Below are 13044 nucleotides of genomic sequence, written 5' to 3'. Positions count from 1 at the left end.
ATTTTTAGAGCATATTTGAATACTTTCAGGTAGAAAGTTCTTCACTTATGTTTATTTCTACCTATCTATCCCAGATGATTTCTCACACTCAATCTGAAATGCGGATTAAGTATAAAATGCCCAACCTCTATAAAGGAAATTACTTGGGTATTTGAATATTTGAAGATAACTATAGGAGTCCCCTCAACACCCTCTCTCTCTCTCATGCTTTTGTTTTAAACAGATAAAATATCTTTTCTTCTTTTAGTAATGCCTCATATTTCTTACTTTCCAGAATTCTCACCACTTTGTCGGTTCTCTTCTGAGCATCATTTGTTTTCTGAGCCCTTGGAAGGCAGCAACCAGGGCTAAATAGAGGACTTCAGTATCTTCTGATACTGAACTGAGACCTACGGACCTATGAATACAGCCTGAGACCAGATGAGTTTCTGTGGTCAGATTCATCCCACTACTCCTACCACATTCAGAAATCACAGGTGGTAGAAAGACATAGTCTTTGGAGCCAGACACAGTTGAATTCAATCCTGGCTCTTTTACTTGCTTAGATTTAGAATTAAATAACTCCTACAGATCTGGATGTTATTTAATCTCTTTGAGCCTCTGTGATTTCACTGGTAAAATAGGAATAAAATTTGTAGGGGCCATGTACCTCTCTCAAATTGTCTACTGTGGGGAACATAACCAAAGGAAGCCCCAGCTGTTCTGTTCTGATCCTCAGGTGTGTGCTGAGGTCATGCTTCCGACAGGCTGCTTCAAATAAGGACTCAACAGGTCAGGGATACTAAGACAGTCCCATTCCTGCAAGACAAAGTCTCCTCCAAGAAGTAACTTTGTCTCAAGAACTCTCATCAGCCTTGCCAAAACTTCCTTAGAGTTTCACTGTAGTGTAAGACCTCCCCCTTTCTTCCTACCCTCTGTCTTTCACAGAAGTCAGACCCTCACTTCAGTCCAAGGCTCTCCTGGCCTCTTGCTCCTTCCACATTTCCCCTCACTAACATTTCCCCTATAAATCTCTTGAATATTTCATTCTGTCTTGGTGTTTGCTTCTTGGATAACCTGAACTAACACAAAACTTCATAAAGTTCTTGTAAGGATAATAATAGGTACTTAATCATGACTATAATAGCAGCTTATATTGACCAGCATGACCCTTTCAGTTTTACACATGGTGCAATTTGCTTGCTTATATCTTCCCCGTTCTGGATTTATAAAGTTGATTTTGTTTTTTACCTTTAAGAGCATGACTTATATTCATCTCTATTCAATTTTGTATTTTAAGATCTGATCCATTATTCAAATCACTGTGGAGCCTGACTTAGTTAGACAAATTATTCATTACTCATTGATGTGCTAAGTAGTTCATACTAGCTCAGAGTAGTTGGTTGTTCAATTTTCAGAGATTTGGCAAGTCAGTTGTTAAACTGTTGGCTTCTTGAAATTGGCCATGGTTGGGGTATTCACACCATGAAAATTGGGAAACAGTACAAATTGGGACTTTTTAAAACATTTTCAAAAAGCTGCTTAGTGAACACATAACTGGTTTTTCTTCCTAAATGAGTGTCTTCAACACAAATAAAAGTTTTAAATATGTTGAGACAAAGAACAGAACCCTACGGTTCCGTAATTTAGTAATTTGATGGCTTGCCTCAGTAATGGTTGTGGTATCAGGCTCATTTAGCACAGGTATTCTATGGGGTTGAGTACTGAAATCTTGGCAATAGCCTGACTAGACAGAAGGATCAGAAAAATATGGATCCTGAAAACTAAATCTGTATATCTGGGATTCTTGTCTTATGGTCAAGCAAAAATTTGATGAACAGAACTATCAAGAATTTGAATTTCTTCTTGGTTTGCTGGCTGTGAACGAGACTGGTGGCAATGAGACCATAATTTTGAATCTCTTGGATTCCATAGCGGTACCTCAGAGGCCCTTGAGTGAAAAAGGATAGTGGCAAATAGGGGGTATCCTGGGTCCCCCAGCCTGAGTTAACCAAAACTTGTTCCTCTTTTATCATTTTATATGTTGAGATCCCACTTAATAGAGCTTTTTAAGAGATATCGACAGGTTTAAAAACAAAACAAAAGAGTCACTATTGTAGATCATCTAGGCCATAAAATCAGATCATATTCCCTACTTTGCAAAATGAAAAGACAATGAAATGTTCTGGGGAAAAATGGTATGAGAGGTATGTCTCTTACCTGAATTTCTCTCTACAGGTTCAAACACTGAAATTGTATTATCACTGAGATAATATGAAATAACAAACATTCTGTCCACATCCTCACATTTGTCAGTGATTAGTTTTGCGAAATATCGGAGTATATTGCTTATGTTGCCATAGCTAAATGGAAGAGAAATGAGGATTACAGTATTATACAAGTAATATTCCACATAGTATGTATATTAAAAAAGAAAGAAAGAAAAAAAAAAGCCTGCAAGAGCCAGCCCCATAGCACAGAGGTTAAGAACCATGCAGAGGAAGCTGGATCCCACATGGTCAACTAAAGTTCAAATCCCAGCTCTGTGGCAACATACTGAACACTCAGGATCCTGACAGGACAGCAAATTAGGGGAAAAAAGATAGTGTAACCAGGCCCTCAGGGGTGCTTTCTCTGTCTCTCTGTCTCTTTCTATCTCTCTCTCCCTCATGATCATGCACATATGCTCCATCATGAATAAAGGAGGAAAAAAAAAAAACCTGCAAAAGGTGTGCTATGGTTTAAGTATAGTAGCATAAACTCTCTGAAGTAAAAGTATTCAACCATTTCTTATTAAGGTTCTAAATCTAAATGCATAGGGATTTTCTCAGTATATTAAAATACCTCTTATTCTTAACATGTCCTAGGCAACACATTGGGGAAATGCACTCAAAAACAGATGTCATAATAAACACACTGCTCAAACCTGCCACATGAACTGGCTGTTCTTTAATTGCAAGGCTGGTCAGCAATCACAAAATCATGTCATAAAGGAGCACAACACCTAACCCTGTTGCCTGAGTGTGCTCTGCAAGCACCTAGGGTCACCTCCCTGTTCATCTCAACTATCTCATGCCTATCGCTTTTTCTCCAGCCAACATCTTCTCCTCCCTGAGTCACTCCTCCAGCTCCCCAACATTCCTCCCCAATGTTTTCCTTTCAAATGCTGTTCTAAGTATTATAGACCTGATTTTTCTTATAGCTTTTATTCCCAGTGTTATATGTAGCCATTATAAGTCTGTTCTCTGAGGGCAAGGACTCTTATTGTTACCTAATATAACATCTTTACACTCAAAGTACTCAATAAATGTTTGTATAAAGTTGTTATAAGAGCTCTATGGATTGGGGACCATCAGTTAGCGTAATGACTATGTCGCTGGACTCCCATGTAGTCGGTTTGAGTCCTGGACCCGGTGGCTTAAACTCACACCGGGCGTATGTGTGTGTGCGTGCCCAAGATCTCGGGAGAAGAGTGGAGGAGAAGGGATGGCGGTGTGACCATCTCCGCTGGGGGGTGATTTCTTGCTTTCTGTCTCTGTCTCTCTCTGTCTTTCTGGTGAGCGCACACGCTCTATAGCAAAAACCTCTCCAACAAAAAAATAAAAAGAGCTCTATGGATTGGAATTTGCGCTCGGAAGTATATACATGACTAGAACAGTCTAGTAGGCTGAAGATGGGATCTAATTCTTTTTTTTTTTTTTTTTGGAGGTTTTTGCTATAGGACGCATGCGCTTGCCAGACAGACAGAGAGAGAGACAGAAAGCGAGAAATCACCCCCCAGGGGGGATGGCCACTCTGCAATCCCTTCTCCTCCATTCTCCCCTCAGGATCTTGGGCACACACGCACACGTGCTCGGCGTGAGTTTTAAGCCACCGGGTCTGGGACGCAAACTGCGGTCGACTAGGTGGGAGTCCAGCAACATAGCCATTACACTAACTGCTGGTTCCCAAGATGGGATCTAATTCTTGAATTGAAAGTTTCCAAAGTTGATTACCTGTTCACCAAAGAAGGTGATTTATGATCTGTCAGCAGTAGCATGCCTATCGATGATATTAGGTAGTGAAAGCTGAACTGTGTAACAAATAGCAAACCCCTGGGGAGCTTTCTCACAATTAGAGTCACTACCTCAAGGAGGCACACAGTAAAATAAACCATGTCCTTCATCACTTCCCTATTATAACTCTAAACAGAGAGGTCCTCTCTTATACTCTCCCATGCTGAAATTAATTCTTCCTGTGTGTTCATAATGATAAAAAAAATTAAGTATAGTCATCCCTCAGGATTTGAGGAAGATTGGTCCAGGACACCTCCCCACAATAGACACGAAAATCCAGATGCCCAAGTTCCTTACAAAAAAAATGGGGAACCAGCAGTTAGCATAATGGCAATGTCACTGGACTCCCATGTAGTCAACCGTGGTTCGAGTCCCAGACCCAGCGGCTTAAACTCACGTCAGGCATGTGTGCATGCGTGCCCAAGAATCCCGAAAGGAGAATGGAGGAGAAGGGATTGCGGCGTGGCCATCCTCCCTGGGGGGTGATTTCTCGCTTTCTGTCTCTCTGTCTCTCTCTGTCTGTCTGGCGAGCGCACGCACCCTATAGCAAAAACCTCTCCAAAAACAAAAAAAGAAAAAAAATGGTACAGCATTTGAATATAACTTATCTAACTCTTACTATATATTTTACATCATCCTTTGATTACTTACACCTAATATGATCCAAACACTAAATAATTGTTATATTGCCTTGTTTTAAAATTTGTATTATCTTTTATTGTTATTTTTTATTTTTTATCAGAGTTCTTTTCTGAATATTTTCCATTTGTGGTTGGCAGAATCCATGGATATAGAACTACAGATATGGAGGGGGACAACTGCACTTCTGATCTGCAGAGGCAAAAAGTGCTTTTCTCCACTCTTTTCTTAGTCTGAGAAGGCATAACATTAAGGTTCCCGGCTTTAGGCCTCATGCTAGACTGAATGCAGCAGTCTGGAAGGCTAGTCCCCAGACAGCCCAGACAAAACAGCCAGCTTACCACAGCTCTGTTTTCTTAGTGCCTAGTTCCCAGGCTTCAGATGGACCTCACATAGCACTAGGGGCAGCTATACTTTGACAAACATCTCCCAACATATTGGATTTATAAGTAACAAATAGATTCAGTAGCCCCCTCTTATGAAAGACCCATAACTTTTCAGATGCCTGAAATATCACTGCAACAACTAAATGAGGCCTATCCTCAGGGCAAATGAATACTACTATAAATTCAACTTCTTGACTTACATGAATTTACAAGTGATATGTTAAGTGTAGATTTTTTACATGTTCCTTATGCCATTTTTTTTTCACTTCTAGTGTTCTGGAGATTGCATCAATCAGGAATATAATCTACTCAATAAAATCTTTAGAACACCAGTTTGCAAAGTTCATTGCATATAAAAGTCACCTGGGAGCTTGTTAAATATCCAGAACCCAGAGTCTCACCTCCCGAGATATGGATACAGTAGTTAGCTTGCATCTCCAGAAACCCGCATTATTAATAAGTATCCCAGGAGATTCTGATCAGGTGGTCTCTCCAAAGCACATTTTGAGAAACGCAAGTGTCTTCAGATATTTCCTTGACTAAAAACCTAATTACCAAACTTCTCTGAACATTCTTTTTATCACCATGCTCTACCCTCCCACCTGACCACCTATTCACATCTCCTCCATCAACTGTAATATTAGACCCAATTTAGCCCTAGAAGACTTGGGCTCTTGACTGTTTTTATTATTATTATTATTATTATCATCATAATCTTGTTTATATTACATTGAATCACATATAACTTTACAGTGTATTACATTTCTTTTTCCAGAAGGAATACCATGCATATCAGTCAATACAGAGACATTAAAATCCTCATTTCATCATCCAATAGCTTTTCATTATTTTTCCCAGTCATTATTATTATTATTATTATTCCAATTATTTTTTTAAACAGTCAATCACTATTTCTCATTTTGCTTGTAAAAAGACTTTACCCAATATGAAATACTTCTCAGACCAATCCAGTTGAGAATACTATACACGTCATCATTAACAGGTAATAAGCCATATCTGTGTCCCACTAAGGTCATGCCTCTCTATTTGTTCTCTTGCTATCTTTCTCTGTACTCTTCTCTTCTCCCGCCCCATTCCACACTATCTTATCCTCGTTAACTATTTTCACTGTTTTTATGTCCTCCAATTGACTGGTTTTTCAAAAAGTGTTTACTACCATTGTCCTAAAACTTTACCTATAATCTTTCCCATCCTAGTGAATAGTAACACCATCTTTCTAGTTGCTCAGGTGAAAACCTTTGGTCATCCTTAGCTCCTTGCTTCTTTCACATCTCATATTTGATCTGTCAAGAAACTGCAATGACTCTAGCCTCCAAATGTTTCCAAAATCCATTTTTTAATATCATCACATCTAACACACTCATCAAGATCTAAGCCACTATAACTTTTCTCTTGCACTGTTGCAGTAGGTTCTTTGCTGGTTTTTACTTCTCCCATTGTCCTCCTATATTTATAGCCTACTCTCAACACTGCCCTGGAGTGATTCTTTTAATACGTGATTGAGACCAAGTCATTTCTCTGCTTAAATCTCCCAGTTGTCCCCCTTACTAATTAAAGTCAAAAGAGTCCTTTTAGGGGCTAGATGACAGTACAGCAGAAAAATGTGATGCTCTGTGAGGCGGAACACATGACAATGTTCTGGGTTCAGATCCAGAGACCTTCTTGAGTATGCTGGATGCACATATGGCCATGATGTGGGGCTGGCTGAGGCTGGATCTCAATGTCTAGATCCTGTTGGGGGTGCTATCTCTGTTTTCCTCACTGTTTCTCTGTTTGTCTGACTCGTGGAAGAAAGAAAGAAACTTTTGGAAAAAGAGCCCTGTGCCAGCCCATGGCATGGTGGATAAGGTGGCTGGATCCCACATGGCCAACTGTGCAGTTCAAATCCCAGACCCAGTGAGTTGAGAAACATTCCTGGTCCATGTGCGTGCATGCCCAGAATCCCAAAAGGAGGGAGAGATGGAGGAAAAGGGATTGCAGCATGACCATTCCCCACAAGGGGAGTGTTCTCACTTTCCCTCTCATTCTTTGTTCCCCCCAGTGAGTACCTGAGCCCTCTGGTAAAAAATTTAGAAGAACCCTTGTAATTGTCTACAAGGCTCTACGTGATCTGATTCCCCCATTAACTCCCTTATCTCATCTCTGCATACTAGGCCCTTTATTCATCTATTCATGTTGGCCTCCTGAATAGTTCTTGCCCATCCTAAGCAAGCATCTTGCTCCAGGGCCTTTACATGGACTGTTTCTTCTGCCTGGAACAAATTTCCTCTCCCAGTAAGGTCCATCTAGGCCACACTATTCGAAATTGTAACCAGGACTATTCCTTAGTCCCATACTCCCAGTTCCTATTTATTCTTTCCATAGTAACAAAATACCTTCTTTACATTTTTCCACAGTACTTAACATCTTTTACACATGAGGGAATCTTCAAAAAGTTTTTGGAGGGACCAGCAGGTAACATGGGGTTAAGGCACTGGATTGCACACAGCCAACTCCATGATTTAAGTCCCCGACCCAGTAGCTTGAAAAAAATCCACCAGGCATGTGTACTTGCATGCCCAAAATCCCAGAGGAGAATGGAGCTCCCAAGGAGATGGCTTCTCACTTTCCTATCATCTATCTATCTATCTATCTATCTATCTATCTATCTATCTATCTCTGTCTCTCTCCTATGAGAACATGCACCCAATGGCCAAAAAAAAGTTCTTGGAAAATGTAGACTATAAAAAAACTAGGGCCAGCTTATAGCCTAGTGGTTGAGGGAACCAGATCCCACATGGCCAACCATGGTTTGAATCCCAGTCCCAGAAGCTTGGAAAACACACTGAACAAGTGTGCAGGTGTACCCAAACTCCCAACAAGATGCAGAAATTGAGGAGAAGGGACTGTGGTGTGAACACGCCTCACTGGGAGGACTCCCTCTCTCTCTCTCTCTTTCTCTAGAGAGTGTATGTACCCTCTGGCAATTAAAACAAACAAACTATGCATGGATTTCAAAATATTTTGCACCAAAATAAACTCATACAGAGGCCAACATATGTCATGGTGGTTAAGGTACTGGATTCCCACATGGCTGACTGCAGTTCGAGTCCCAGACTGAAAGCTTATAGATCATAACAAATAAATAAATAGATAAATAAATAAATGTTCAAAAAATAAACTCATGCTTTAATTAATTTTTCCATTAACTTTTAGAAGTCCCCTTGTACTACATAATTTATTTATGTATTACCTTTATAATTTATTGTCCACCTTCCACAACTAGAATACGAATTCCATGAGGGCAGGACTTTATGTTTCTTTTGCTCACTAATGTATCACAAGCACCTATGTTTGTGCTTGGCACATAGCAGGTACTCAAGAAATATTTGTTGACTAAGAAAATAAATGGCTCATCCAGGGCTACATACCTACTAAAACCCTCAAAAATAGCTAGTGCTATAGTCTTGTGGTTAGAAGACATGTAAAGGCTTATTTCTAATGGTAAGAAAAAAATATTTTACAAGAGGGGGATAAATAACTGAAGGAGAAAGCAGATGAACAATATCTGAAACAAGTCAGAGATTAAGATTAAATCATGAGGGACAGCGGATGACATAGCGACTATGTCGCTGGGTTCCCACATGGCTGACTGTGATTTAAGTCCCGGACCCGGAGGCTTGAAAATCACACCAGCACATGTTTGTGTGTGCCCAAGATCCTGGGAGAAGAATGGAGGAGAAGGGATTGCAGTGTTGCCAACTTCCCTGGGGGGGGGTTCTCACTTTCCCTCTCACTATCTCTGTTTTTCTCTCTCTCCTGCGAACACACATGGCTTAAGGCAAAAATCTCTTTAAAAAAATTAAATTTGGGGACCAGCAGGTGGCATGGTGGTTAAGGCACTGGACATTCCCACATGGTTGACCATAGTTAGTTCAAGTCCTTGGACCTGGTGACTTGCTTTCTCTCTTTCTCTCTCTCTTTGTGTCTCTCTCTGGTCAAAATAAAATAAGTAAATGAATAAATAAGATTAAAGATAAATAATTCTTTAAAAATAATTTCCTTGAGCTTCATCCGAGTTGTTGCCTGATCTCAATAGTTAGTTCCCTTTAAAACAAAACAAAACAAAAACAAAAATTAAACTACAAATTTTTAGTCTGGGATAATAACCTTCCTGATAAGAAATCATCTGTCTCTTCTACTTTCATTAAGAACTGGATGAGTAAATGTTTATTCTGTTTACTCCCTTATTCATTCATTCCTTTCCTTATTGGACAAAATAGTTACTGAGCTCCACATACGTAGTCAGCACTGTTCTAACTCTAAGGGAAGCAATAAAGCAGGTCACTACCCTCAAAAAGCTTTTGGTCTAGGGACCAGCCGTTAACGTAATGGCTATGTCGCTGGACTCCCATGTGGTCGACCATGGGTTGAGTCCTGGACCCAGTGGCTTAAACTAACGCCAGGCACGTGTGCGTGTGTGCCCAAGATCCCAAGAGGAAAGGAGGAGAAGGGATTGTAGCGTGGCCATCCCCCCTGGTGAGTGATTTCTTGCTTTCTCTCTGTCTTTCTGGCAAGCGCACACACCCTATAGCAAAAAAAAAAAAAAAAAAAAAAAAAAATTGGTCTGGAGGGAGTCCACAAATTACATAAATAAATAATTACCATGAGCTGTGATAACTACAAGAATGATGCACTACAGGAGTCAGATTTCTCTGGGTTTAAATCCTAGTTCAACTAAAAATTAGCTGTGTGAGCTTGGCCATTGCATAGCCTCTCTGAGCCTTGGTTTTCTTGTGTGAAGAATAAGTGCAATCATATTATTTACTTTCCAAGATTGTCTTGAGAATTAAATGAGATCGAGTATTGTAAAGCAGTTAGCACTCAGCAAATATTAAATGATTATTAATAATAAAAATATTATTATTAGAGCTGTGAGCAGCAGAGTATTGTTGGCACACAAAATGAAGAACTTAATTCAGTCTGGTGCAGCAACAAAGATATTATTATGGTTCTTTCAAGTCAAATGAGACCATCTGCCCAGCAGGCCACCCCAGAGATGTTTACCCAGACAATAAAGATCTTCAGACCCATCAAAAACCTCACATGATCTAATTTGAAACTATTTCCTTCAACTGCTCATAGAAGATTAGCATTGGGAACCAGCAGTTAGCGTAATGGCTATGTCGCTGGACTCCCACGTAGTCGACCGCGGTTCGTGTCCTGGACCCGGTGGCTTAAAACTCACGCCGGGCGCGTGTGCGTGCATGCCCAGGATCCCGAGAAGAGAATGGAGGAGAAGGGATTGTGGCATGACCATCCCCCCTGGGGGGTGATTTCTCGCTTTCTATCTCTATGTCTCTCTCTGTCTGTCTGGCGAGTGCACGCGCCCTATAGCGAAAACCTCTCCAAAATAAAAGAAGATGATTAGCATTAAGCTGATAGCAATAGCACCCAATAAAAAAATGTTAATGGTAACGCAAGGTGTCTTCAAAAAGTTAATGGAAAATGTGTATTATAAAAAAAATTATGAGAGCCAGCAGGCGGTGTGGTGGTTGAGTGTGCTGGACTCCCACATGGCCAACCGCGGTTTGACTCTCTGGGACCTAGCGGCTTGCTTTCTCACTTTCCCCTTCTCTCTCTCACTCTGACCCTCTCTGGTCAAATTAAAATAAATACATGAAGTTAAATCTTTAAAAAAATTAATGGATTTCAAACATTTTTTGCACCAAAATAAATTCATACTTTCAGTCCACTTTCCACAAAATTTTGGAAATTCACTTATACATAATGTTAGTATCTGTCAGGTACAGTTTCATGTTTCAATTCAGCCTCTTTATTTGTATTAAGAAACTATTCTTTGTATGTTTTATGAGATTATCTTCCTTAGGTTCTCACAGTTTTAAAACCTTGGGTTATTCAAACACATGTATAAGGCTCCAGCTGAATGTGCCAGTTACTATGGAAACAAGGTCACTATGTGGGAGGGGCTTGAGGGAAGTGTATTTCTGGCACAGAAAGAACAGTGGACAGAAAGAAACGAAATTTGAGACATTTGTGCCTACACCACCATCCTCCCGCCACAAAAGCATGACAAGATCATAAAATGCCGTCTACATTCAGTGTTCTCTGGGCACCTTTACACAGTGCAGACAAAAGAGAGACTAAGTCAACTACCCACAAAAAACTCTTTTCCTCTGGTTTCCAGAAGCAACACCCTGGATAATATTTCATCTTGTTTACTTATAAGAAAAATTCCCTCTCCTTTTACAATAGGGACATTCTTTCTGCCCACCTCTTTCGGGTGGCTGCCTTTAAAAACAGCAGTTAGTGAAAAGTAACCATACAAATTCCTACCCTGAAACCTCACCATAAGCACTGTTATCAATAAGGATGAAGAATAAGTTGGCATCCCTCTTGTGTGATCAAAACCAGTGGTTCTCAAGCACTGGTGTGCCTCAGAATCTCACAGAGGGCTCTGAAAACACTGGGTGCTAGGTTTTATCCAGAATTTCTGTCACAGTTGGTCTTGGGAGAGACACAAGAATCAGCATTGCTAACAAGTACATGGGACTTCAAAAAGTTCATAGTAAATGGAATTGATGTAGGAGTTTATTTTAGTGCAAAAAAAAAAAAAGAAATCCATGCATATTTTTTCATAAGACATATTTTCCATGAACTTTTTAAAAACCTCCTCAAATGGGGACCACACTTCGAGTAGCATTGATTCTAAAACTTATAAATAAAACCCTTAAGTCCTTAAAAAAAAAAAAAAACAACTATTTCTTGAAAGACAAAGGACATCATGTCATGGCAAAAGCAAACTTTTAGAAATTTGTACAATTCTTAGTAATAGATTTATACCATTTCTACAGCTGTAGCACAACTATTATTCTCTTTCCTTCAAGCGTTCTACAACACAGCACCTGACCTTATTCAGTTTCAACAATTTCAGCATGTTGCCTTTTTCTCCTCCTAGTCTTACTATGTGTTCCCTTTATCATTTTTCTCCCCAGGATCTTCCAAGCCATTATTTCCCTCACAGAGGACTGCAATTTTTAGCCTGCATCTTATTCTAACATCTGCAACATTTCCCTACCACTTTTCCCAGATTTCTATCCTTAGGACCTGTACCCTGCAGAAGCAAATAGTCATGGGCAATGCCCACATTCACCTTCTTCTTTCCTTAATTTTTGACACGGGGCACATGTGCTTGCTGGAGAGAAAGAGAGAGAGAAAGTGAGAAAGCATCCCCCAGGGGAGACGGTCACACTACAATCCCTTCTCCATTTCCCTTTTGGAGTTTTGGGCACACATGCATACATATCCAGCCTGTTTTTCAAGTCACTGGGTCCAGGACTCAAGCTGCACAGCTGGCCATATGGGATCCATCTGTTTTAAGCACCATGCTGCTGGCTGGCCCAGGCAATGCTACATTCTATATGCATGACTCAGAGGCAGATTTTCTTCTTGTATAATAGAAATAAAGATGGAATTTGGAAAGTCCATCTTTTAAGATTCTTTTCAGCCATGTGAGCAATAAATGGTTACTGAATTTAACCAGACTTCTCAAATGAAAAATAGAAAACATTAATTATCAAATAACATTTTGAAAAGCACTTATAAATCATTGAAATCTTTATAGCAGGAGCTGGCATACATGGATCAAATCCAGCTGGCCACCTGTTTTTCTATGGCCTTTGAGCTAAGAATTACATTTTTACATTGTTGAAAAAAATCAAAAGAATATTTTGTGATATGTAAAAATTATATAAAATTACATGCCACTGTACATAAAATTTTTTTTTTGGAGAGGTTTTTCGCTATAGGGTGCATGCGCTCTCCAGACAGACAGAGAGAGACAGAGAGATAGAAAGCAAGAAATCACCCCCCAGGGGGGATGGTCATGCTGCAATGCCTTCTCCTCCATTCTCCTCTCGGGATCTTGGGCACGCACGCACACGCGCCCAGTGTGAGTTTTAAGC

At 40.0% G+C, this 13044-nt stretch overlaps 1 protein-coding gene across 1 annotated transcript in view; it reads right to left on the bottom strand.

Annotated features, from left to right (window-relative positions):
* Positions 1-13044, bottom strand: part of EFHC2 (EF-hand domain containing 2) — a 228030-nt gene that overhangs the window by 89300 nt on the left and 125686 nt on the right. The window contains exon 9 of the mRNA XM_006148862.1: positions 2200-2342. Coding sequence (XP_006148924.1) covers positions 2200-2342 — 143 coding nt within the window. The remainder of the gene's footprint in view (positions 1-2199; positions 2343-13044) is intronic.

The sequence above is a fragment of the Tupaia chinensis genome, unplaced genomic scaffold (genome assembly GCF_000334495.1).
Source record: "Tupaia chinensis unplaced genomic scaffold, TupChi_1.0 Scaffold000248_1, whole genome shotgun sequence".
Classification (NCBI taxonomy): Eukaryota; Metazoa; Chordata; class Mammalia; order Scandentia; family Tupaiidae; genus Tupaia; species Tupaia belangeri.
Note: the sequence above shows the minus strand (reverse complement) of the source record. Positions and strands in the feature narration are given on the sequence as shown.